This window comes from Lemur catta, chromosome 1, assembly GCF_020740605.2.
Source record: "Lemur catta isolate mLemCat1 chromosome 1, mLemCat1.pri, whole genome shotgun sequence".
Taxonomy (NCBI): domain Eukaryota; kingdom Metazoa; phylum Chordata; class Mammalia; order Primates; family Lemuridae; genus Lemur; species Lemur catta.
Genome location: NC_059128.1, coordinates 119,867,465 through 119,893,670, shown reverse-complemented (window position 1 = coordinate 119,893,670; position 26,206 = coordinate 119,867,465). Strand labels below are relative to the sequence as shown.

Genomic DNA, 26,206 nt, shown 5'->3' with positions numbered 1-26,206 from the left:
CAGGTGGCACATCACAATGGCACACCTTGGGGACAGTTCCCATGCTTTGTCCTGGTCTAAGGATCAAAAGTTTTGGAAGGCATTCTTTCTGCGATCACATTTACCAAAGCTGGGGCTGCCGGAACACCTTTGCCCATTTCTTAAATTCACTCATTCTCCTGGTCACTCATTTCTTCCATTTAATCAATATTATTGGGCAACTTCTCTGAACCAAGCCCATTGCTAGAACATGGACTCAATCCCTGTCTTCCAGCAGCTCACATTCCCGGGGTGTGAGCAGGGTCGGTGGGCTTCTCCAAAGAGGTGACGAGGCCTGGAGGATGAGGAGGGCCTGGGCAGGGTGGTGGTGGAAGCCAGATGTCTTAACAAAGACCTGGCCATGGGGCATGGTGGGACAGGGTGGCCAGGGCTCTGCCCACTTCCCCCAGGATGTCTCTGTGCTCATTTGCTATACACACAAGCATTCTGGCCAGACCTCATCTGGGGCTTGAACTTAAAAGAATGGAGATGGGGTTTGAAAGCTGAGTCTGCAGGAAGTGGGAGCCACAGATGGTTGCAAAGCGAGAGACAATGAGCCATCCAGGGCTCTCCCCAAGGAAGCCTGTGTGTGGTGGGTTGGATGAGGACAGGGCAGCCTCCCAGGTTTCCCCTTCCCACCCTTTCCTGCAGGAGGAGAGGGGCACCATCGCCAAGGTGAGGCGCTTTCTGGAGTCCAGCATGCCCCTGGCCACGGACCCCTACAGCTGTGCCCTCACTGCCTACGTGCTGACCCTGCTCCGCAGCCCGGCAGCCCCCGAGGCACTACACAAGCTCCGCAGCCTGGCCATCATGCACAGTAGGTGACACCCTCCCGCCAACACCTGAAGCCACCATGTGGGGCAGCCCCCTGTGGACCTAGTAAAAAAAAAAAAATTAAAGTCCAGGCATTGTTGCTCATGCCTGTAATCCCAGTACTTTGGGAGGCAGAGGCTGGAGGACAGCTTGAGCCCAGGAGTTTGAAACCAGCCTGGACAACACAGCAAGACCCCATCTCTAAAAAGAAAAAAAAAAAAAGCCAGGTGTGGTGGCATGTGCCTATAGTCCTAGCTACTTAGGAGTCTAAGGCAGGAGGATCCCTTGAGCCCAGGAGTTCAAGTCTGCAGTAAGCTGTGATCACACCGGTGTACTCCAGCTTGGGCAAGAGAGCAAGACCCTGTCTCAAAAAAACCAAAAAAATAGTAATAATGCAAAATTCTAAAACCACCCAATTGGATGAGTGACAAGTGTCTTCCTGACTAAATGTTCAGGATCAAGGGTGGGGGTGGAATGTAGGGGGGAGGGTTGGTTTCTCTCTGGGGTTGAGGGCCTTCACAGCCCATGGGAGCTCAGAATCCTTGGAGCCCTGCAAGTGGGAAGTCACAGCCTGGGCACTGAGTGGGAACATCTAGGGTCACCTCAGGACCCAGCCAGGAAGGAGGCCATTGATTAATGATGTCTGCCAGGGGCACAAGAAGGAAGCCATTGATTGGTGATGCCTGCCAGGGGCACAAGAAGGAAGCCATTGATTGGTGATGCCTGCCAGGGGCACAAGAAGGAAGCCATTGATTGGTGATGTCTGCCAGGGGCACAGGAAGGAGACCATTGAATAGTATGTCTGCCAGAGGCATGGGAAGGGCTGGGGCTGCCACATGTTTGCAGATCTGAGATGGAGCTCTTAGGCCCTTCCTGTCCCAGCTGTCTTCCCCCCGGCACTCTCTTTCCACTGAGGTCCAGTACCCCAGTTTTTCTCCTCCTGAGACCACATGCACGGACACCCACCATGGGATGCCAGGCGGAGGCCTGGGTGGGGTTATGGCCCCTGACCAATCCTGTCCTTGCAGATGGGGTCGCCCACTGGAGCCCAACAAGTTCCTGGGACATGGACAAGGATGCATTTCTGAGCTACAGTGATGGGGTCTCTATGTCAGGTACTGGCCACTGGCTCCCTGGTGCCTGCCTTGGCCGCTGTCTCCATGGCACTGGGTCCTGGGTCCCAGTATCGAAAGGGCACCCGCTGGCCTCTTCTGTTGCAGTGGTCTCAGCCGAGGTGGAAATGACGGCCTACGCCCTTCTGACCTACACCCTCCTGGGCGACGTGGCCGCCGCCCTGCCTGTGGTGAAGTGGCTGTCCCAGCAGCGGAACGCACTCGGGGGCTTCTCCTCCACTCAGGTGAGCTGGGCGGGGCCAGAGGGTGGGGCAGGGTGGGGTTGCCACAGTCCAGGGCTCTGAGCTTGCCAGGCAGTCAGGCCCATTCTCACCTGCAGACCCTGGAGGCACGGACCCCGAGAGGGCAGGGATGGGGGACAAGGGACAAAGGACAGTGCAGCTGGACCCTCTGCAGGAACCTAGCCCCTACCTCTGTGGACACGCCAACCTGGCTGTCTCAGGACCCCCAGCTCCGTGGGTGTCTGCCAGGTTCGGTCTCCATTCCAGCCCCACTGGTGGACAGGGGCCAAGGGGCCTCTGGCCAACTTGCTCTCGGGGCTGATGGCAGCCTCCCCCCTCTGTCCCCAGGATACCTGTGTGGCTCTTCAGGCCTTGGCTGAGTACACCATCTTGTCCTATACCGGACACATCAACCTCACTGTCTCCCTGGCCTCCACTAACCTGGACTACCAGGAGACCTTCAAGCTGCACGGGACCAACCAGAAGGTTCTGCAGATGGTGGTGGTGCGTGTCCCCGGAACACAGCGTGGGCTGGGGTGGGTGTGTGTCGGCAGTGGGGTTGACAGGGCCTCACAGTGACTTCTCTCTCCAGATTCCCAGCCTCCCCTTGGGGCTGTTTGTGAGTACCGGGGGGGCGGCTGCTGCTTGAAGCAGGTGAGGCTTTGGGGACTGTGGGGGACTCTGTGTCTTGTTCTCGCCTGGCCCCCCTGCCACACACAGTGGCATCTGGAACCCCAGGGACCCCCAGAGGGCTCTGAGCTCAGCGTCAGGCCAGACTGCAAGGCAGGCTTTCAGCCCTCTAGTATACAGCCCGCCATGCCCGAGGCAGGTGGTCAGGGAGCCATCAGGTGTGGGGGCTCAGGATCCCCCCAGGAAAATCCATTTGACCTTCAGTCCAGTGGTCTCTGAGCCTAAGCAGACCCTAAGCAACGGGTCAAGGTTATTCCCCCTCTGTGGCCTGGACAGGGACACCCCACCTGGACTCCCCCAGCTCTCACCCTTCAGCCCAAGCCCCACCTTCCACATTCTCGGATTTAGCCCCCAGCTGGGCTGGCGCAGGCAGGACTCGTGGGCTCTGCCTGCCTGTCAGAGCGCAAATTGCCAGCCTCCGCCCCCCTGTCTCTGCAATGGGAGCCCAGACCGCGCAGTGCGTGGAGAGAGAACCCTGCACTAGGATGAGGTTTGAGCGCAGCTCTGCACCTGCACCTGCACAGCTGGGCTGACCATGGCACCTCCACCCGCGTCTGTGGTTTCAAGGCTAAAAGGAATAATGGTCATCCCTAGAACTGTCATTGATGTCATTGCCATCGTAATTCTCATTGTCCCCATCTCCTTCCTCCCCTACCCCACACCTGTGGGGCAGGGCTGGGGCCCCTAAGCCTCAGTCCTCTAATACCCTCCAGGTTGACGTCACCTACAATGTGCCTGACCCAGTGGCCAAGTTGACTTTCCAGCTGCTTGTCAACCTCCAGGAGCCTGAAGTCCAAGGACACCCTCTCACTGCGCCTGCCTCCTCTGAAGGCCCAGCGATGATGACGACCCAGCAGCAGACCAGCATCACCAGGAATACAAGGTGATGCTGGAGGTGTGCACCAGGTGAGGCCACCTGTCCCGCTGGCTGGTACCCGGGAGAGTGCTGTAGGTGGAGGATGGCCTCCCAGGACCAGGGGGAGCTTCCAGGCAGGAGCTCAGTGATGGTTTCTGAAATGAATGAAAGAAAAGCAAATGCTTTCCAATGGACACAGCAGATGCCAGTGATGGTTGGGGCAGGAGGGCTGGGTGGGGCAGCTGTGTGTGGCCAGCGTGCTGGGCCCCGCTCAATACACCAGCTCCAGGCTCCTTGGTTTATGGGGGTGAGCCTGGTACCCAGCCATAGGGCCTGTCATTCACAAAGAGGATGCTTGTTGCCATGGCAACAAGGATGCTCATCACCATGGTGATGATCTGGCAGCCCAGAGGTGGGTGCATCAGTGGTTGCCATGATACCTGTGATACCCACAGCCCATCAGAGCAGCCCAGGTACCTGCCCCGCCCACAGCCTGCAGGTTCCACTCTGAATGTCAGCCTCCCCTCCCCGTCCCCAGTGCCCTGCAGGAAGGGCCTGGCATGTAGCAGGCCCCACAGAAAGCCCAGTCAGCCACTCCCCTTATGTTACAGAAGGAGAAACTGAGACTTGGAGCTAGGAAGTGACTTGCCCAGGGTCTCCTGCCAGGGGGGCAGTGGTTGAGCACCTGGTCTGAAGCTGCCCTACAGGGCCATGGCCCCCCATCAACAGACCTGGGTCAGGCCTAGAACCCTCGGCAAAGCCCTTTCCTTCTTGCCTCAGTGTTCTGGCTGTAAAATGGGCTGATTGAACTGACCAAACCAAAAATGTTTGTGCCAATGGCCCACCGGCCAAACCCAGGGCAGGTGTCCCCAGGACATCAGCTGGGTGGTCTCCAGAGGGCAGAGAGGGGAACCATGAATTCAACCTTGGGGCTGGAGTTCTAGGGCCTCTCTGTCTCCCCTGTCATTGGAAGGTGGCTGCATGCAGGGTCCTCCAACATGGCTGTCCTTGAGGTGCCCCTGCTGTCGGGCTTCCGGGTGGACACCGACAGTCTGGAGCAGGTAAGGTGGTGCTGGTAGTGGAGGAGGGCAGGGGCCTGGCGGGGTCTGTGGACAGTGGGCACCCAGGGTCAGGCTGGCTGGCAGCTCAGCCCTTTGTAAAATATCGTGGGTTTTTTGTTCTTGTTTGTATTTGTTTTGCCTTTCTGCACAAAGATGGGCCTACCTAGGAGCTGGTGGGGCGGGAGAAGGTGATGGGGAGGCTGAAGGAACACCAGAGGAGGGGGGAAGGGCCGATTCAGAGGCCCTGGAGTGGGAATAAGCTTTTGTATCAAAAACTAAAGAGAAGTCTCAGGCTGGGAAGGGAGGTTACATGGCACAGTGAGGCCAGAGCAGTTGGCAGGGCTCAGCCGGGTGCCTCATGGGCCCCAGAGAAGCCAGACCTGGTCCTGGGGCTGGATTGGGGGAGGCTGTAGGGAGGGAGGCAGATTCTCTGGGCAGGGGTACCCAGCCTTTGAGCACCCTCTCCCAGGTGCTGGGGGCCCGACAGGGCCTGGGGAGCACTGATCATCACCCCCTGGCCCCAGCCAGGTGCACATAGACCCTGGCCCATGGGGACTTGACAGATGACCACAGGCAAGTTCCTGAACTTCTCAGAGCCTCAGCTTCCTTCTGGGCCTGGTCTGCCTCCCACTGACCAGTGTGGATGCGGAGATCTGGGAGGAGCAGAGGGGCTGAGCGGACCCTGACTCTGGCTTCCTCTCCAGTTGCTCTTTGACAAGCACATCGGGATGAGGAGGTACGAGGTGGCTGGACGCAGAATAGTCTTCTACTTTGATGAGGTACAGCTGGCCAGGGTTGGTGGAGGAGGCTCCCCTGCTGCCCACACTGGTGAGGGAACAGCGGTCACTGGTGCAGCTCCCCACAGTCTTGTACCTTGAAAAAGACACAGGGAGGATAAATTCCAGGCAGAGCTGATGGCTCTATGTCCCAGATGTATGGCGCTTGGTGGGAAAAATGGGGAGAGGGATGTGGTGGAATATTATGCAGCCATAACAAGGAACGAAGCACTGATCATGCTACAATGTGGATGAACCTCAAAACCAGGATGCTGAGTGAGACACAAAGGGCCACACAGTGTATGAGTCCATCAATAGAAGTGTCTGGAACAGGCCCATCTGGAGACACAGGAAGCAGATTCGTGGCTGCCAGGGGCTGGTGGGGAGAGGAACGGGGAGTGACTGCTGATAGGGACTGGGTGTCCTATTCTGGGAAACACATTGTTCTGGAACTAGATAGAGGTGATGGCTGCGCAGTATTGTGAATGTGCCCCATGCCATGTGCACAGTGAGGAAGTGCCTGTGTGGGCAGCAAGGGGTTGACACCGGGCAGGTCCAACTGAGGACCCCAAGAATTGAAAAGTGAGATCGGGTTTCTGTGTGTCAGCCTCCTGCCTACCTCTAAATCAGCCAGTTCTGGGCCCATGCTTTGGGGCATCATGGAGCAGAGAGACCCACAGTGGCCCCAGCCGAGCGTGTCTACTGTCCCCGCAGATCCCCAGGCAGTGCCTGAGGTTCGGGGCGCTCCGCGAGTATGTGGTGGGCAGGACGTTGGCACTGCCCGTGTTGGTGTACGACTACTACGAGCCTGGTAGGCCCGCACCCCCACCCCCGTGCCCTGGCCCGGCCCTCACCCTATCACCTCTTGCCCGGGTCAGTCATCCACCCATCACCCCTTGTCCTGCAGCCTTCAAGGCCACACGCTTCTACATCAGCACAGGCAGCCTGCTCACCAGGGAGCTGTGCGCCTGGCCCACCTGCAACAAGGTGGAGCGCACCTTAGCCCTGGCCTGGTGAGTGTGGGGGACACCCCAAAACTGCCACAGCACCTGCCAGGGCGTCCCTGGGGTCTGGGCAGAGGAGGGGCCGGTACAGTAAAGTCAGGAGGATGCAGACCCCTGGTGGCCCCGCGCATCCTCTGCATGGAAAGGGACAGGCTGCTGGGGAGAGAGTCAGTGCGAGGGGCGGGGCTGAGCGGGGGTGGGGGGTGTGGGGGAGATGGTCAGTGGGGGGTGCGGGGGGCGGGTCCCTCAGAGCTGTTTTTAAAAATTTCCACATTTCTTGGAATGAGTTTGGGTTATTTTAAAAGTTTTTTAAAAATTTGTTTTCCTAAGTTCGTAAGTACTAGGCAATATCTGTGAAATTCCACTGGATCAGGGCTCAGGACCTTCCATTAACTGTCGCGCCCACTCCCACCTTATGGGGGGCTTAGTCCCCAGCCCCAGGGGCTTCTCCCCGCCCCCCAGGCCCTATGGGGTGCATGCAAAGTACGGATGGGGGGGTCCCCTGCCCCACTGACCCTGCCTCATCCCCCAGGCTGGACTCCCCAGGGAGCCTGGCCCCAAGGTGGCCCCTAAGGAGGGGGCGGCGGTCCCGCGATGCAGCTGCGCCCATGGGGCCCTGGTGTGCTGCTCAGACAGTGTGGTCTATGGCAGCGCCTGCCGCAGTGCTGGGCACCTGGAGCCAGCGCCCCCCAGCCGCTGCACCCTCTGGTGAGGACCCCACAACCCCGGACCCCCCCCCCCCATGCATTCATCCCTTCTCTCCACCACCTCCCCGTCCTCCCTCTCACCTCCCCGCAACATGGGCAGGCTCCTGGTTCCTTTCTGCCTGTTTGTCCCTCCGCCCTCCTCCCCTTCCCTTCTCCCACTTATTTTTTCTCCACAGTGCCCCCCACTCCCCCAGTCCCTGCCCTGGTCTCCTGCCCCTCTCCCACTGATCCCTACCCCCGCCTTGTGACGCCTCTCACCTCCCACGTTTGCTGCTCTGGGCCACATATCTGCTCCCCTCCCTGGGTGCCGCTGGGCTGCCTGCAGTCCCGATCCCCTCCCCCACAGCGCCCTTCCCTCCAGAGCAGCCCCTGCCGTCGGCCCCTGCGGCCTACACCCACCCCGATGACCCAGGCCCTCTGGACTTGGGGCACCCGCAGCAGGATGTGAAGCTGAGCGGAGCCGGCCCTGAGGCGGTGGACTCAGACCCCTAGCCTGAAGGAGGGTGGGAGCACAGGTGAGAGCTGGGCCTACCCCCAACCTCCCACCTGCCCTGGCCCCAGACAGGCAGTGGGAGCCACTCAAAGAGAGGGGTCAGCCTTGGAGTTTCTGGGGGGATCCGGTTTCCCTCCACCGCACACCCCTCCCCCAGCACACACTGGGGAACAGCCCCGTGGGGGACAGGAGCCCCGAGCCTGAACCTTCCTGAGGGCTTGACCCCAGGACAGACCCATCCCAGGAGGCCAGTGAGCCAGCGACCCACAGCCAGGCCCCAGCCGAGCCCCAGTAGCCTCAGGGCCACTCACCTCCACAGGGATGTCCACAAGGCCAAACTGGCTGTTGAAGTCGGGCGAGGAGCCGAGCAGCAGGCCGATAGCTCGGAGTGACACTACGAGGCTCCACACCAAGGGCTTGTTCTCGGGAAGGCTCTCCATGAAGGGCGGGCCCTGCGGGGATGGACAGCTGGCTGCGTGTGGTGGGTGCTGGGTGGGCAGGCGGGGCGTGCAGGGGGCGGGGAGCCAGGCCTCACCTTGTAGTTGATGGCAAAGGTGGCCATCTGCATGGCCATGGCCATGATGCAAACGGTGCTGTTAACCAGGCTTGGCTCAAACTCCTTGTACAGGTCCACAAACTGCTCTTGCCTGCAGGGATGCGTGGGGGTCACGGCTCCCTCTCCTGCTCACACACCCTCTATGGCTCCCTGCTGCCCTGGCACAGAGCCAGGCCCCTGCTTGGCTGACCACAGTGGCCTGGCTTTGTGTCCCTCCCTGGCCCAGACGACCCACAGGCTCTCTCGTCAGTGTCTGCACATTCATCCTCCTGCCATTCTGGAGCCGGGACCGCGGGTTGAGCGCGAGCCGCGGAGGCCTGGAAACCCCTTGGCGACCCCAGCAGCGCGGACCCCGGTGCCAGGGGCCTCGACTTCGGCCAAGCCCGGCGGCGGCGGCGGCACACAGGGGCGGGGGGCGGCTGCTCAGCCCGGGTGGCAGGAGGGCGCCGCGCCCACTGGCCTCTCACGCCACGTGCGCGAGGAGCAGGCGTCGAGCGGCGGTGTCCGCCCCGCCCGGGCCGCTCCTCGCCGCCGACAGAGCGCGCGTGGAGCGGCACCCGCCTGCGCCGAGGGTGGAGAAGGGCCTCCGGGAACCCTCCTCGCGTGCTCTGCGGCTGGCGCCTCGGGCCTGGCGCAGCCGGCGGAGAGCCGGGCCGTCCCGCGCTGCGGCCGCCACCTGCTGGCGACGCCGACGGCCCCAGAGAGCTCCTGGGCCGGGCGCGCGGGTCTTTGTGCGCACGCGCAGCGACGTCGCCCGCTGAGGGGCCGCGCGGGCACCAGCGGTTGACTTTGCCTTTACTGGTCTGACCGGCTCGAAGGCGCGGAGCTTGCTGCTTGCGGTTTCGGCCAGACTGGGTGGCCAGCCTCGGGCTACGCAGGCGGAGAAAACGCGAGGAGGAGCTGAGGTGTCCACGGACCCGGAAGGCTCTACCCGAAAGAGGCTTTCGGCTTGAGCGGCAGGATGGGGGCCACCTCCTCTGCCCCTGCCCCTTCCAGGGCGACCCAACCTCCCATGCCTGAGACAGGCCGCAGCGCCTACGTACCCGGCGGATATGCTGTCCACAGGAAAGAGCTGGGAGTGCTCCACGAAGCTGTCTTCTTGGGTGAGCTCCAGATTGTGCAGGAGATCGCTCCTGCTCCTGCTCTTCCTGCACCAGGGAGTTGCTGAATGAGACAGACAAGAAGCACAGGTAATAGCAACCGAGAGCCCGGGGCTGGGGCCGGGCTGGGGGGCGTGTGGGAGAAGCCCCCCTTCCTGGGCCGTGCGGGAGCCCGAGCCCTCCTGTCGCCCAAGGTGCTCGGCTTTCCCCCCTCCGCGGGCTCCTGAGACGTGGCATGAGGAAACCCTGGAGGGGTCCCGCTCCCAGGCCACCTTTGTGAGCAGCTTAACAGGAGCAAAACTTCATTTGGTTTCTGATCCTCTCCTAATCCCCCTTGTAGAGCACTATATTGACCATTTTAAAGTGATTTACTTAACAAAAATTAGCATACGCAACATTTCAATGTACACATTTAATAATATATACATTACAGAAAAGTACATAATGAGAGGAATAATTCCTATAACATATCAACTTCTGGGCTAAAACTTCTTTGGATAAAATCCAACATCCATCTTCTATCAGTGGGCACCTATGTATATGTGTACCTATTAAGGGACCTTAGAAGGCAGCTTTTAAGTGGGAAGATGATTCCGTGTTCCTGAATAGGAAGACTCATTTTCTCGAAAATGTGAGCTCTTTCTATGTTTGTTAATTTTACATCAACCCATTAAAATACCAAAGTTTAAAAATTTTTGATTTGCATATGGTGTCTGTCTTTTATTATTGTGATGACATTAAGAATTTTTTTGTAATGGTGTGAACAAAGACTCGCTCATCTAGATATCAACATGTGCTATTAATTTCCACAAATTGTTTACTAACATCTGAAAAGACATGTAAGCGAATGGAACAGAATAGAAAATCCAGAAACACTAAAATGTAGGTAAGAATTTAGAACTTAATAATGGTCACATTTGATATTATTAGCAAAAGATGAATTTTTCAGAAATGAAATGTCTGTTAACTGGAAAAAACTCTTATCACAAAACTAGTTCATGATGAAATATACCAAATGAAATCCCTGAGAGACAGTAAGGAAAATAAACTTCCTTAGTTTTGGAGACTGCCCAACTCCTCGGTATCCCCTTGATGCTCAGCAAAAATAATAAAATACAAGGATAAGTCTACTAAGTGACAAACATAATGATGTTTTTTTCTGTGTCAAGACACAGATAGAGAAAACCAATGGAAAAAAATGAGTAAATGATATAATCAAATAATTCAAAAAAGGAAATATACAAAAAACCACTAAGTTTAGGCATTTTTAAGTGAAACAGTAGAGGACTTGCTGGGCTGTGTTTGTGTGTGTGTATTTTAAGTTTATTGGACCAATTTTTTTAGTATTATTCAGGGTCTCACCTTGTGACCCAGATTAGAATGCATTGGCATCATCATAGCTCACAGCAACCTCAAACTCCTGGGCTCAAGGGATCCTCCTGCCTCAGCCTCCTGAGTAGCTGGGAGTGCAGGTGTGTGCCACTGTATCTGACTAATTTCTTAAAATTTTTTGTAGAGATGGGGCTCTACCTATATTGCTCAGGCTGGTCAATTGGTTTTTGTATTTTATATGGTCTGATAGCAGATGAGGCAGCCCCTTTCTCATATTTCTTGTGTGACATTTTTTTGTTGTTTTCGTTATTCTTGATCTTTATATTTTGATCTCTTTTTTTGACAAATCCAATGGTCTCACTCTAGTCTTGGTTCTGGTCTTCATTTCACATGCAAAGGCATCCCTAGACCACTCTCTATAAAATCCCACGCACACCATGATAATTCATTCTCTACTTCTTCCCAGAATAAACTCCTGTGTATGATTCATCCCTGAGGGCATTACATCATACACACATTTATTCTGTTGTATTGTGTTCACCATTATAGTGAAAGATCCAAATGAGCAAGACTTTCACCTGCTTCAATTACTTTTTTTAATTTTTTTAAATTCAAAATATTAAGGTGGTACAAATGTATTAGGTTACATGGATCACTTTTGTAATGCTAGAGTCCTGGCTATAGGTGCGCCCGTCACCCAAATAATGTTCATTGTACCCATTATGTAGATTTTTTCCCTTCCTCTTTTCCTCACTCTCTACTTGTTGATTTCCATTGGGTTTTACTTCCCTCTGTGCACATATATGCTCTACAGTTAGTTCCATCACAGAGATATGTGAATACATGTGCATTATACAGAAAAAATTACAGCAATGGGAAGTTATGAAATAAAAAGAATGTCAGGGAATAAAGCCACGTTAAATTTATTGTTTCAAAACTACTGTATTAAACAAAATTGGATGGAACAAAAATTAAATGAAATAAGATATAAACTAACAATAATGTGATAATATCAAAATAGATTAATTATATAATTGGCAAGACCTAGACATAAAATTAAATAATATATAATGTTGCAGAATGATCTGGCATATAGCAAATATTCATTATTTATAGTATGAATTAGGAAATAAGTCACAGTATATATAGACACTTAGTATATGACAAGGCTGTATATCAATTTATTTGGGAAAGGCTGGAATGTTGAATAAAAGCTGGCATAAATGTTTATCTACCTGGAAGGCATTGAACTTTATCCGTTGTCTCACATCATATAAAGAAATATGTTTAAACACCTCAGTGTAAAAGGAAACAGTACTTGCTACATGAATATGTAGGAAACTAGATGCAAAATCTACATATAGGTAAACCATCTTAACCAGAGCAAGAAACAGAAGAAGACAGACAGATGCATGTAGCTAATAAAATTTAAAAATTTTATGACAGGAAATATCCTTTTAAAAGTCAATGAAGAAACAATCTGCAAAAATCATTTGAAATGGAGATGACTGAAGAAAACTTGGGTAAACAATAATAAACAAATCAAATGGTGATCAGATATGTGCATCTTCACTCAAACCGAGTAATAGTTTAAGACAACAACAAAAAATCTCTCTCAAACCCTTCAATCTTAAAGGGTTTGGGAAGGAATCTTAATAAGCTGTCACATCTTGTAGGGCTGGAAATTTTAAACAGGTAGCAGAGGCAGAATTTTGCTGGCAGAAATGTGTCGTGTTATAAAATCTTCGTACAACAATCTGGACAAAACTACAAACACTAAAAATGCAGATATTCGTTACCTCAAGGTTTCTCAATCCCAGCACTACTGAAACTCTTGGTCAGATTATTCATTGTGATGGGGTCTGTCCTGTGCATTACATTATATTTCTCAGGTTCCCTGTTCTCCATTAACCCTTCCCCAGGTTGAGGGCCAAACATGGCATTGCTCACTGTACCCTGGGGGACAAAAATCTCCCCCAAGATAAAACCACACATCACTTTAGTTAGAGGATAAACAGTGATTTCCAAATGATGGCTAAAGGTGATGCGACTTCTAGAAAAAGATCTAACACAAAAAGCCAAAGGGCACAAATAGCAATAACAGAGGTATGAAACAAATGGGAAATATATATATTATACATAGTGATTTATTTAGCCAAATCCTGCAGAAGAATCTTTTACATTTATAAAGCAATGAGGAGAAAAGAATATGAATGATAGATGCATTTGGCTACACAAGATTCATAAATGTTCACACATTCCCCTCACGTATGTTGAAACTTGCATAAACTGCTGTTGTCAGGTAGTATATGGAAGGAAGTCATTGGTCTGGATCTTTCTCATCAATATGGAAACATGCAGATAATGCCCCTTTGTAAAAATGACAAAAAAAAAATGCCTTCATTTCAGTGTATATTCCTCCACAGCCAATAGCTTATTTCTCTTCTCCACTTAATTGCAAAGATCCTTGGTAACATGTGCTACTTTTACTGGAACCATCTTAAATCCCACATTTGCTCTTCTAATTGGGCTTCCATTTTGTTTAAGTCCATTACCATGACTTAATTGTCAATATTCACACTCCACTGCTGGGTTAAATGTCCATGTCTGTTTTCAGCATCATAAATAAATACATGCATCAATTAGTTAATCAAGGAAACAAACAAGTACAGCAATCTCTCTGCTATAGACTCAGTTGGATTTGCTCTCAGGTGACCTCCGTCACAGTGTCCATTCTCCCTGCCCCTTTCCTACAGGACCTCCTGGATCTTGGGCTCACCTTGATGGGTTGATGAAAGGAAAGTCTCAGTGTGGAAGTCAGAATTCCTTCCTGGATGGTTGATGATGGAAACTGAAGCTCAGTCCCAAGATAATGCAGCAAGAAAAGGTCAAGCATCAGTACCCGATTCAGATATAGGACTCAAGAGGAACAATCATGTCCCATCCAGCCCAGGGCTGTGTAGAGTGGGGACAACAGCAGGGGAGATATTTCTAGCTTTGTATTTCACTCATTAGACACATTTCCCTCTTGTTAGTCCAACCCTGTGCACATCATTTCCCTCTGGGAGGTAGCCCTGCACCAAGAGGGATATTTTCTCTGCATGCTCTGTTCCCAAGACACCAGATTAAACATGAGGTGAATCCTGTCTTTGTCACTCCTTCTCCGTGGACTTGCTTGTTGTCCAGGGACCTAAACTGTTAACACTGAACCCAACCCAGAGTGAAAGTTTTCTCCAAAATCTAAACTCAGGAACCTCCCCTGACTAGGTCCCTTGGATCTCCAAAGCATTGACAGGTGATGGGAACACAGCCCCTGATATCTCCAGAGAATTGCTCTTCCCTTGTTCAGCAAAGAAGTGAATTGTGTTCTCTTGATGGAAAACCATGGGTACCAAATGCCTTGGCTTGCTTGATGAAGGTTTTGCTGAAGCAATTAAAACTTTCATACTTATAACTCAGGTTAAGAGCTGTCATTGAAGCCTTTACTTATGAGCAATTAGGAATTATCAGAGTTGTATTTAGATTTTTTTAATCCAAGTTGCCCTAAGTATAGCCTCTTAGAAGTATTATCTTATTTAATTAAAATTTATTTTATAATATGCCATTTAAATTGTATGTATTTATCATGTACATGATGTTTTGAAGTATATATAAACATAGAATGGTTAGATCTAGCTAATTAATATATGCATTACCTCACACCATTTTTGTGGTGAAGACACTTAGCATCCATTCTCTTACCATTTTTCAAGAATACAATTTATTTTCATTATATATAGTCACCATGATGCACAATAGATCTCTTGAGCTTATTCCTAAGTGAAATTTTATATCCTTTTCCAAACATCTCCCATCGCTCCTCTCTCTTCTGCCTGAGCCTCTGATAACCACTATACTATTCTATAATTCTACTACATCAACTATTTTAGATTCCAGATGAGTGAGATCATGCAATATTTGTCTCCCTTTCCTAGCTTACCTCACTGAACATAATGTCCTCCAGATGTATCCATGTTGGTGCAAATAACAGAATTTCTCTTGCTTTTATTTGAGGAAAATACTGTTGTTTATGCATATCATATTTTTAAATCAATTCCCCCATTTATGGAAGAAGTTTAAATTGACTTCATATGTTGGCTACTGTGAATACAGCCGCAATAAACATGACAGTGCAGATATTTCTTTGACAGACTGTTTTCATTTCCTTTGGATAAATACCCAGTAGTGGAATTGATGCATGCTATTATAGTTTTATTCTGAATTTTCTGAGACACTTCCATACTGTTTTCCATAACGGCTGCACTAATTTACTTTCCCCCCCAACAATGTGAGAGTTTCCCTTTCTCCATATCCTCATTAACATTTGTTATTTTTCACCATTTTGATAGTAGTCATTGTGACTGAAATGAGGTAGTATGTCATTGTGGCTTTGATTTGCATTTTTCAGATGATTACAGATCTTGAGCATTTTTTCATGTACCTATTGGCCATTTGCTTATCTTGTTGTTAGAAATGTCTTTTCAGGTGTTTTACCAATTTTTTATTGTTTTCCCATTTTTCCCCTTTTCATTTATTTTAATAGATTTGTGGTGTATAAGCTGTGTTCTATGTATGTAATGTATAGTTACTTATTTTAAAATCACATTATTTTGGCTTTTTGCTATTGGCTTGAGTTCCTTGTATATTCTGGATATTAATCCCTTGCCAAATGTACAGTTTGCAAATATTTTCTCCCCTTCTGTTGATTATCTCTTGGATCTGTCAATTATATCTTTTGCTGTGGAGAAAATTTTTACTTTTGTGCAATCCCATTTATTTATTTCTGCTTTTGTTATCTATGCTTTTAAAGTCTTATCCAAAAAATTCTTGCCTAGACCAATGTCATGAAGCCTTTCCCCTATGTTTTCTTCCAGTAGTTTCACAGTTTCAAGCCTTCCATTTAAGTTGTTTTTCCATTTTCAGTTGATTTTTGTATATGGTAAGCGAAAGGGGTCTGGTTTCATTCTTCTGCATTTACATGCCCAGTTTGCCAAGCACCATTTATTAAATAGATTTTCCTTTCTTCAACGTGTGTTCTTGGCACCTTCCCAAAAATCAGTTGGTTGTAAACAGGGGAATTTATTTCTGAGTTTTGTACTCTGTTCCATGTATGTTTTTGTACCAGTACCATGCTGTTTTAGGTACTCTAGTTTTGTAGCATATTTTGAAATCAGGTATTGTGATGCCCCCAGCTTGGTTCTTTGCTCAAGGTTTTTGAGGTCATTTCTGTGCCATACAAATTGTAAGATTGGTTTTCTATTTCTGTGAAGAATGTCACTGCTACTTTGACTGGGATTCCTTTGAGTCCTAGATCACTTTAGGAATTAGGGGAAATTAGCAATATTAATCTTTCCAATCCATGAATATGGAATAGCTTTCCATTTATTTGTGTCTTCTTTGACTGCTTTCATCTGTTTTTAAAAATACTTTTCATCATAGAGATCCTTCCTCTCCTTGGTTAAATTTATTGGCTATTTATTTACTTAGTAGCTCTTGTCCTCTCTAATTCTGTGAGATCTGCTTTTTAAGCTCCCACACATGCATGAGAACATGCAATAATTTTTTTTTCTTTTTTTTTATTTCAGCTCATCATGGGGGTACATAAGTTCAGGTTATATACATTGTCCATGTCCTGCCCATCCCCCTGAGTCAGAGCCTCAAGCGTGTCCATTCTCCAGACAGTGCGCCTGGCACTCACCATGTAGTCATACCTCCATCCCCTCCCCCCCCACCCCCCCAAGTCAGCACCTTCAAGCATGACCATTCCCCAGAGGGTGTGCAACACACTCATCATGTAGGCATACACCCATCCCCTCCCCCCACCCCACATCTCAGTCTGATATCCAATTGGTATCCTTCCCCGATGTGCATTTAGATGATGATCAGGGAAACCAGTTTTCTGGTGAGTACATGTGATGCTTGGTTTTCTATTCTTTGGATACTTCACTTAATATAATGGGTTCCAACTCTCTCCAGGAGAACCAAAGAGATGTCGTATCATCATTATTTCTTATAGCTGAGTAATACTCCATGGTATACATATACCACAGTTTACTAATCTATTCGTGGATTGATGGGCACTTGGGTTGTTTCCACATCTTTGCGATTGTGAATTGTGCTGCTGTAAACATTCGGGTACAGGTGTCTTTGTTGTAGAATGACTTTTGTTCTTCTGGGTATATGCCCAATAATGAGATTGCTGGATCAAATGGTAGGTCTACTTGAATCTGTTTAAGGTATCTCCATATTGCTTTCCACAGGGGTTGCACTAGTTTGCATTCCTACCAGCAGTGTATGAGTGTTCCTGTCTCTCCGCATCCACGCCAACATGTGTTGTTTTGGGATTTTTTTGATAAAGGCCATTCTCACCGGAGTTAAGTGGTATCTCATTGTGGTTTTTAATTTGCATTTCCCTGATGATTAGGGATGTTGAGCATTTTTTCATACGATTTTTAGCCATTCTTATATCTTCTTTTGAAAAATTTCTATTCCTATTGTTTGCCCACTTTTAGATAGGGTTGTTTGATTTTTTCTTGCTAATTTTCCTGAGTTCTAAATAGATTCTTGTTATCAGTCTTTTATCTGATGTGTAGTATGCGAAAATTTTTTCCCATTCTGTAGGCTGTCTGTTTATTTTTGTGACTGTTTCTTTGGCTGTGCAGAAGCTTTTTAATTTAATTAGGTCCCATTGATTTATTTTTGTTGTTGCTGTGATTGCCTTAGGGGTTTTCTTCATAAATTCTTTGCCTAGACCAATGTCTGTAAGAGTCTTTCCTACATTTTCTTCTAGAATTCTAATCGTTTCCCATTAAAGGTTTAAATCTGTTATCCACCGTGATTTGATTTTTGTGAGAGGTGAAATCTGTGGGTCCTGTTTCAGTCTTCTACATGTGGCTATCCAGTTTTCTCAGCACCATTTATTGAATAGGGACTCTTGTCCCCAGAGTATGTTTTTGTCTATTTTGTCAAAGATTAGATGGCTATATGAGGATGGTTTTATATTTGGGTTTTCTGTTCTGTTCTACTGGTCTGTGTCCCTGCCCTTGTGCCAATACCAGGCAGTTTTACGAACCACAGCTTTGTAGTATAGTTTGAAGTCTGGCAAATCAATACCTCCCATTTTGTTTTTATTGCTTAAAATTGCTTTTGCTATACGGGGTCTTCTCTGATTCCATACAAAGTGTATAATTTTTTTTTCTAAATCTGTGAAAAATGATGTTGGTAATTTAATAGGAATTGCATTGAATCTATAGATTACTTTGGGTAGTATAGACATTTTAACAATGTTAATTCTTCCGGTGAGAGAGAAGATGGCGGAGTGGAGGTGACCTCCTGGATTTGTGCTCCCGGAAAGGAAGGCATGGATCTCGACCTGCCACAATGCTAGAGGATTGCTCCTCCACAGGAACGGTGGGGTGAACCCACGGAGAATCACCGTGGGACACAGGGAACAGGAAAAAACAGAGGTGAGTGGGAAATCAGAGCGAGATAATTTGGAGAGTGCGGGACGGAAAACAGACAGCGGAGTGCGGGACGGCTGTACCTGCCTCACCGGCGAGTGGGGCGGGTTCAGCCCCACTGCAAAGCAGCTTGATCTCCCCACTGACCCCCACATCCACTCGGTCAGGGATCTGACTGAAAGTGGTGCAGAATCACCGTGGGAGACGTGGAGCCCCGAGGACAGGTGACATAGGCAGGAGAGAGGTTGGACTCGGGCGGGTCTCCTTGGTGCCCTATCTCTTAAAAGGACAGACGCGGACCTGCACCAAGGCGAGGGGCCGCGAGTGTGAAATATTAAAGCGGGACTTTTTTTTTGCTCTTTTCTTCCCCTACGGCGGCTTTCCGGCCGGGGAGCCGCTGTGGGCCCTGGCGCCTGCCGAGCTCTGAACACTCTCCCCCGGCGCCTGCGACCGGCGGACGCGCGGTCGCCATCTCGGTTCCCACAGCTAAGCGGAAAGGACCTTGGACTCTGGCGGGTCTCCGGTGCCCGATCTCTTAAAGGGACAGACGCGGACCTGCACCGAACCCAGGAGCTACTGTGTATACTCTTGAGTGCTCCAGACCCCCAGCTCTGGTTCCTACCGGACCCTGAAAATTGCCCCCCCAGTGCCAGTGATCTGCGAGTGGGCAACAGCAATTGTGCGGGCCAAGGTCTAACTGCTGCAGAGCCATAGGGTGCCAGGTGGCTCCCCAGGAGCCTCCATCCCCTGATCCATAGACCCTCGCCAGGTCCCCTTCCCAGGTGTGAACACTGAGTGCTTCCCCAGACGCAAGAGTGTGGAGCCCGGACCTTGGGAACACTGGGACAGTGTAGACCTTTGCCCGTGGGAGCTGCAGCAGCTGGGGCACTGAGGGAGTGAGGGCACTGCCTCCTCCGCCTAGCCAGTGTCTTTCCTGTGGAAAGAGACAGAAACCACACATCCAGAGGAAGAACCAAAAGTCAGGGGGGGAAAAAAAAAAGAGAGGGAGAAGAGGCTTTCTGCTTGCAAATAGTGTGAGTCCTGCCTACTAACTGAAAGTCCACAACACAGTGATTTAACTTGCCAAACTGGTCTTAGGTAAAGCCAACCCTCTGGGGGTGGACCCATCAGAAGCAGTCCCCCAACTGAGATACAAAAAAACTCTAAACAACACACAACAGTCTCCCCCTCTAGACAAAGGAGGCAACATACCTAGACTGTTTCACAGCCTAAGACCAGAGTACAAGACGTGCTGTTAACTAGACTAAAGCTGTGAGAAAAGATCTAATGATAGAGCCAGATGAAAAGGGCTCACCAGAAAAATATGGGGAGCACAAAAAAACCAAACGGAAACCTCACCCCCAAAGAGAAATACCAACTCTCCTCCAATTGGCACAAGCCAGTTTCAGAATACCAACATGTTACCAGAAGAATTTCAGTCTTGGGATATAAATAAGCTGAATGATATACAAGAAAAAATTGATATCCAACACAAAGAAACCGCAAAAAAATTCCAGGATTTGGAAGAAAAATTCACTAAAGAAATAGACATATTGAAGAAAAACCAAACTGAACTCCTAGAAATGAGGGATTTATGCAGGGAGCTACAAAACACAGTGGAAAGTCTCAAGAACAGGGTAGATCAAATAGAAGACAGAATCTCAGAGATCGAAGATAACTCTTTCCAATTAAAGAAGACAGCCACAGAGATAGAGCAACGAAATAAGAAAAAAGATCAGAGTCTTCAAGAAATGTGGGATTATGGGAAGAAGCCTAATGTGAGAGTTATCGGCATCCCTGAGGATGAAGAAGATAATAAGCAAGGGCTGGATAAACTATTTGAAGACATAATAGAAGAAAATTTCCCAGGCCTTGCTAAAACTTTAGATATACAGGTTCAAGAAGCTCAAAGAACCCCTGGTAGATTCATAGCAAATAGGAAAACACCACGCCACGTAGTCGTCAGACTGACCAAAATATCCACTAAAGAGACCCCTCTTCGAGCTGTAAGGAGAAAGAAACAAGTAACATACAAAGGGAGACCCGTTAGAATTACGCCAGATTTCTCAACTGAAACTTTACAAGCAAGAAGAAGTTGGGGCCCCATTCTCACTCTTCTGAAACAGAATAATGCCCAGCCTAGAATCTTGTATCCACCTAAGCTAAGCTTTCTATATGAAGGAGAAATTAAGACATTCTCAGATAAACAAGGACTGAGGGAATTCACCAAGACAAGACCAGCCCTCCAAGAAGTACTCAAAAGAGAGTTACACACGGATCATTACAACAAAGACCCACGAATGTAAAACCACCCAAGAGCTAAAGATCAAATTCCAGCCACCACAATGGCTCAAGAGAGAAAACATAGCAATGAAGTTCTACCCAATAAGATGAACAGAAATCGGTCCCACTTATCAGTCGTCTCACTAAATGTCAATGGCCTGAATTCCCCACTCAAGAGACATAGACTGGGCCAATGGATAAAAAAACACAAACCAAGTATCTGCTGCCTTCAGGAAACTCACTTGACCGGCAAAGATGCGTTTAGACTGAAAATAAAAGGATGGAAATTGATATTTCAAGCAAACGGTAGCCAAAAGAAAGCTGGTGTGGCAGTTTTAATTTCCAATAACTTAGTCTTTAAACCAACAAAAGTAATAAAAGACAAAGACGGTTACTACATACTGGTGAAAGGCACAATTCAACAAGAAGACATAACCATACTTAATATATATGCACCCAACCTAGGCGCACCCAGATTCATAAAGCAAATGCTACTTGATCTGAACCAAATGATAGACAACAATACTTTAATAGTTGGAGACTTTAACACCCCACTGACAGCACAGGACAGATCCTCCAAGCAGAAAATAAGCAAAGAAATAGTAGACTTAAACAGAATGCTAGAACAAATGGGCCTGACTGACATCTACAGGACATTCTACCTGAAATCCACTGAATATACATTCTTCTCATCAGCTCACGGGACATTCTCTAAGATTGACCATATCCTAGGTCATAAAGCATGTCTTAAAAAATTAAAAAAACTAGAAATCATACCATGCATCTTCTCAGATCACAGTGGAATAAAAGTAACAATGTACCCTAACAGGAACTCTCATTCCTACTCAAAGTCATGGAAGCTAAACAACCTTCTCCTGAATAACAATTTCGTAAAGGAAGAAATCAAGTCAGAAATCAAAACATTCTTTGAATTAAATGACAAAGGTGACACAACTTATCAAAATCTATCGGATGCAGCTAAAGCAGTCCTAAGACGAAAATTCATTTCCATAAATGCCTATTTCAAAAAGACAGACAACTTACAAATAGACAACTTAATGAATAGACTCAAAGAGCTGGAGAAAGAAGAACAGACTGACCCCAAACCCAGCAGAAGGTGAGAAATTAATAAGATCAAATCAGAATTAAATGAAAAGGACAACAAATATACCATAAGGGAAATTAATAAAACAAAAAGTTGGTTCTTTGAAAAGATAAATAAAATAGACACACCACTGGCTAGACTAACCAAGAGCAGAAAAAAAAAATCTCTAATAACTTCCATCAGGAACATGAATGGAGTAATCACAACTGATGCCACAGAGATACATGACATCATCTATGAATTTTACAAAAATCTTTATGCACACAAATTGGAAAATGAGGAGGAAATGGACAAATTTTTAGAAACACACAGCCTTCCCAAGCTCAATCAGGAAGAAATAGAATTCTTGAACAGACCAATATCAAGAACTGAAATTGACACAGCAATAAAAAACCTTCCCAAAAAGAAAAGCCCTGGTCCAGATGGGTTCACACCTGAATTTTACCACACATACAAAGATGAACTGGTGCCCATCCTACTTAAACTATTCTTCAATATCGAGAAGGATGCAATTCTCCCCAACACATTTTACCAAGCCAATATAACATTGATACCAAAACCAGGAAAGGATGCAACCAAAAAAGAAAACTACAGACCAATTTCTCTCATGAACATAGATGCAAAAATTCTCAATAAAATCCTAGCAAATCGTATCCAAGTGCTTATTAAAAAAATAATTCATCACGACCAAGTAGGCTTCATCCCAGAGATGCAGGGGTGGTTCAACATACGAAAATCTATAAATGTAATTAACCACATAAATAGAAGCAAAAATAAAGACCATATGATCCTCTTAATAGATGCAGAAAAAGCATTTGACAAAATTCAACACCGTTTTATGATAAGAACACTTAACAAAATAGGCATAAATGGGAGCTACCTAAAAATGATACAAGCCATATATGACAAACCCACAGCCAACATCATACTGAATGGGGAAAAATTGAAAGCATCCCCACTCAGAACTGGAACCAGACAAGGCTGCCCACTGTCCCCATTACTTTTCAACATAGTACTGGAAGTCCTTGCGAGAGCTATCAGGCAAGAGAGCAGAATCAAGGGTGTCCAAATAGGGACAGAAGAGATCAAACTCTCACTCTTCGCTGATGACATGATGTTGTATCTGGAAAACCCCAAGGACTCAACCAAGAGACTCCTGGAATTAATTAATGAATTCAGTAAAGTCTCAGGTTACAAAATCAATACACACAAATCAGAGGTATTCATATATGCCAATAACATTCAATCGGAGAACCAAATTAAGGACTCAATACCTTTCAAAATAGCAACAAAGAAAATAAAATATCTAGGAATATATTTAACTAAAGAGGTAAAGGACCTCTATAAAGAGAACTATGAAACACTAAGGAAGGAAATTGCAGAACACGTAAATAGGTGGAAATCCATACCATGCTCATGGATTGGAAGAATTAACATTGTTAAAATGTCTATACTACCCAAAGTAATCTATAGATTCAATGCAATTCCTATTAAACTACCAACATCATTTTTCACAGATTTAGAAAAAGTAATTATACACTTTGTATGGAAACAGAGAAGACCCCGTATAGCAAAAGCAATCTTAAGCAATAGGCTTAATTCCTTTGTATAGTAAGTTTGCGTCAGGCTGGACATGGTGGCACGTGCCTGCAGTCCCCGCTACTCAGGAAGCTGAGGTAAAAGAATGGCTTGAGGCTGATAGTTCAAGGGTGCAGTGTGCTATGATTGCACCTATGAATAGCCACTGCACCCCACCTCTTAAAATAAATAACATAAATAAATAAGTAAAATTATTGTGCATCATTCAGGTAACAGGGATATCTGTAAAAAAACAAAGCCACTGGATAGAGTATAATGCCATACTACTGATCACAGAATTCCTTTTATTTGTTTCTAATCTTTGTCTTAATCTCTTAATAAAACTAAAACATAGTTCACCTATTAAAGGCAATTCTTGACAGAACCAGTCAAAAAGTCAAAGAAAATCCCACTGCATCCACATTGTAGGAGGAGCTATCCACTCCTATGCAGAAACAAACACTGGATTTAATCTTTAAGGTTCAGTAGGACTTTTAACTTGTTTGGGGGACAAGGGAAGTTATCTTACATAGAGGTGGTTAAAAGTAAAGTAATCCAATTAACTACATATTCTAGTTAAGCCACAGATTGCCAATTTCTAAAGAAATATAGTAATGGAAAAGTGCTTCCCCTGACAACCATGTCAGATAAAACAATTTGTATTTGACAATTCCACAGACCCTTAAAATCCTGGCAAACCATCATCGGTAACAGTCATTGTGCTAAAGATATAAAGAAGATTAGCATGAAAAACTAACAGAAGCCTGATCAAAAGTAAGACCCTGTCCCTACAAGAAATAGAAAAATTAGCTGCTCATGGTTGCATGAACCTGCAATCCCACATTATGGGGAGGCTGAGGCAGGAGGATGATTTGAGCCCAGGAGTTTGAGGTTGCAGTGAGCTGTGATGACACCACTGCACTCTGCCTGGGTGACAGAGCTACACCCTATCTAGAAAAGGAAAGAAGAGAAAAGAAAAGAAGAGAAGAGAAAAGAAAAGAAAAGAGAAACTAATAGAATGCCAGATCTACTTTAGGACAGGCAGCCAATTCTCTCAAAAGGAAATAATACACATTTGTCAAGCATACATATGTCACAAATGTGTTATGATAGTATTTTCCTTTGGGATGAAATTAAAAAAAAACAGTAAAAGCAGAGATATCAGCAGAATGCAAATGAGAGGAGAATTACACTAACAAAAAAGAGTCAGGAACTAATTTTTCTACTGATGTCAGCAAAGTTCCCAAAATACTGAGAAGTAGTAAATTCAGCATATCACCTTACATTTTTCTTTTGATATATATATACATATATATATATTAGTTTTCTGCAATAAAATATTTAAAAGATGTCAGTTTTTCCGAACTGCTGGTCTCTAAACTATTTCTGATCATAACTTGAAACTGCCAAAACATGACTGTGTTATGATTCTATGCCACAGGGAGGGTAGGTACATCTGACAGCACATTCCACTTCTTACTGACGGATTTTTGTTTTGGAATGTATGCAGAACAGCTTGTCAAGGGCTTGAGTATAAAACAAGTAATTCCACAAGAGGCAGATAAGAAAGACAACACTTTTCCTCACATGTGACCCTTAGGTTTTGGCAATTCTGGAAAACTGTTGAGAGGTGTACTCACCAGTCTAGACCATTTTCCCTCATCCTGCATAGGTAGCTGCTGCACTTACAAAAACTGATTAGGATCTTGGCAGTTATATTCTTCCACATTTGGGTATAAGAACAACCAATCACATAAACAGTAGGTTTTACAACTATAAATTTGTTCTTTTGAAAAGGATGTCATATATTCTTTCTTGTTAGAATACATACTCCCTCCTTGAAATGCTCACTTTTTAAAATTTTTGAAACATCATTTTCTCTGATTTCTCTCCTACTTTTGCCTAACCACTTCTCAGTCTTCTGCACGAACTGCTTCTCCTCTGGGAAATGTTGATATGCCCAGGGTTTTCCCACTGGACTTCTTCTCATTCTGCATTTTCCCCATCGTGGATAAGTTCATTCAGATCTATGACTTTGCCTGATAATTAGAATAAGATTATTCCAAGTCTGCATCTCCAACCTCAGTGTTCCATCTCCAGCTAGAAATGTCTATTATCCACTGACCTACTGAAAATCTCCTACATGAATATCCCAGGAAATGCAACATGTATAGAAAAAACTTAGTCTTCCCTGTTAATCTGCTGCTCCCCTCTGCTTACCTGACAATTTCCTATTCCTTCCGCATGTCCAGTTTAAATGCCAGTGTACAGCATGGAAATCTATGGATCATTTGAAATTTCTCTCTGCCCCCTAACATTTCACACTCAATAATCGTATTAACTGTACCTCTTTTCTGCCTCTGCTTTATGTTTCTACTACCACTGGAAACATACACATAAATATTCACATATAAAATAATTATATTCATACTTCTTAGTTTAACATGTGCTCTTAATAGATGGCTTTCACAGGAAGAATAAACTGCCAACTATTATTATTATTTCTTAAATTAAAAAACATTAAGCAAAACAAATGAAAAGCCATAATGCCAAGAAAAAGACGAACGTTTTAAAATGAATGAACCAAGCTCCCTATCTTTCTGTATTTTACCATGGATCAGTGAAAACCTCCTAATATTAATAGATTGAGACTACTCCAAGAATTGGTGACAAGGAAATGATGGTTTTGACTACTGCAAAAGCTTCCTTTGTCTCCCAGTGTCTGTATGTGGTTACCTTCCACCTATCCCCTATAATGGGGGCTCAGCAGATTACAGACCACTCATCAGATCCAGCCTGCCATATGGTTTTGTAAATAAAGTTTTATTGGAGCACAGGCATGTCTATATGCTTACATACTGTCTACAACTGCTTTCACACTACAATGCAAGGTTGAGTAGATGTGACAGAGACCACCACCTGGCCTGAAACATTCGTTCTGTGGCCCTTAGCATAAAGAGCTTGCCAATCTCTACTTTAGA

At 46.8% G+C, this 26,206-nt stretch overlaps 2 protein-coding genes, 1 long non-coding RNA gene and 1 pseudogene across 3 annotated transcripts; all 4 read left to right on the top strand.

Annotated features, from left to right (window-relative positions):
- The first annotated feature begins 1,792 nt into the window (after positions 1 to 1,792).
- LOC123640408 (C3 and PZP-like alpha-2-macroglobulin domain-containing protein 8) lies at positions 1,793 to 2,565 on the top strand. Its single transcript, XM_045555023.1, has 4 exons — positions 1,793 to 1,946; positions 2,052 to 2,188; positions 2,284 to 2,419; positions 2,534 to 2,565. The coding sequence occupies exons 1-4, from the start codon at positions 1,799 to 1,801 to the stop codon at positions 2,563 to 2,565; spliced, it is 453 nt and encodes a 150-aa protein (XP_045410979.1). The 5' UTR covers positions 1,793 to 1,798.
- Positions 2,558 to 6,253, top strand: LOC123639247 (annotated as a pseudogene).
- Positions 6,228 to 7,303, top strand: LOC123640343 (C3 and PZP-like alpha-2-macroglobulin domain-containing protein 8; the record flags this gene model as incomplete). The annotated part of the gene is made up of 4 exons (XM_045554903.1): positions 6,228 to 6,247; positions 6,291 to 6,379; positions 6,476 to 6,581; positions 7,105 to 7,303. Coding segments are annotated over exons 1-4 (414 nt in total), but the record flags the coding sequence as incomplete, so codon positions are not given.
- Positions 7,304 to 8,762: 1,459 nt separating this feature from the next.
- Positions 8,763 to 13,906, top strand: LOC123639251. Its single transcript, XR_006735676.1, has 2 exons — positions 8,763 to 9,518; positions 13,517 to 13,906. It is a non-coding gene; the product is annotated as an uncharacterized LOC123639251 (long non-coding RNA).
- The last annotated feature ends 12,300 nt before the right edge of the window (positions 13,907 to 26,206 follow it).

Bases quoted from the DNA above. Each gene is read 5' to 3' on its own strand.
- LOC123640408 (XM_045555023.1), top strand. From the start codon at position 1,799: ATGGGATGCCAGGCGGAGGCCTGGGTGGGGTTATGGCCCCTGACCAAT. The intron at 1,947-2,051 runs GTACTGGCCACT...CTTCTGTTGCAG, and splicing joins TGATGGGGTCTCTATGTCAG to TGGTCTCAGCCGAGGTGGAA. The intron at 2,189-2,283 runs GTGAGCTGGGCG...TCTCACCTGCAG, and splicing joins GGGGCTTCTCCTCCACTCAG to ACCCTGGAGGCACGGACCCC.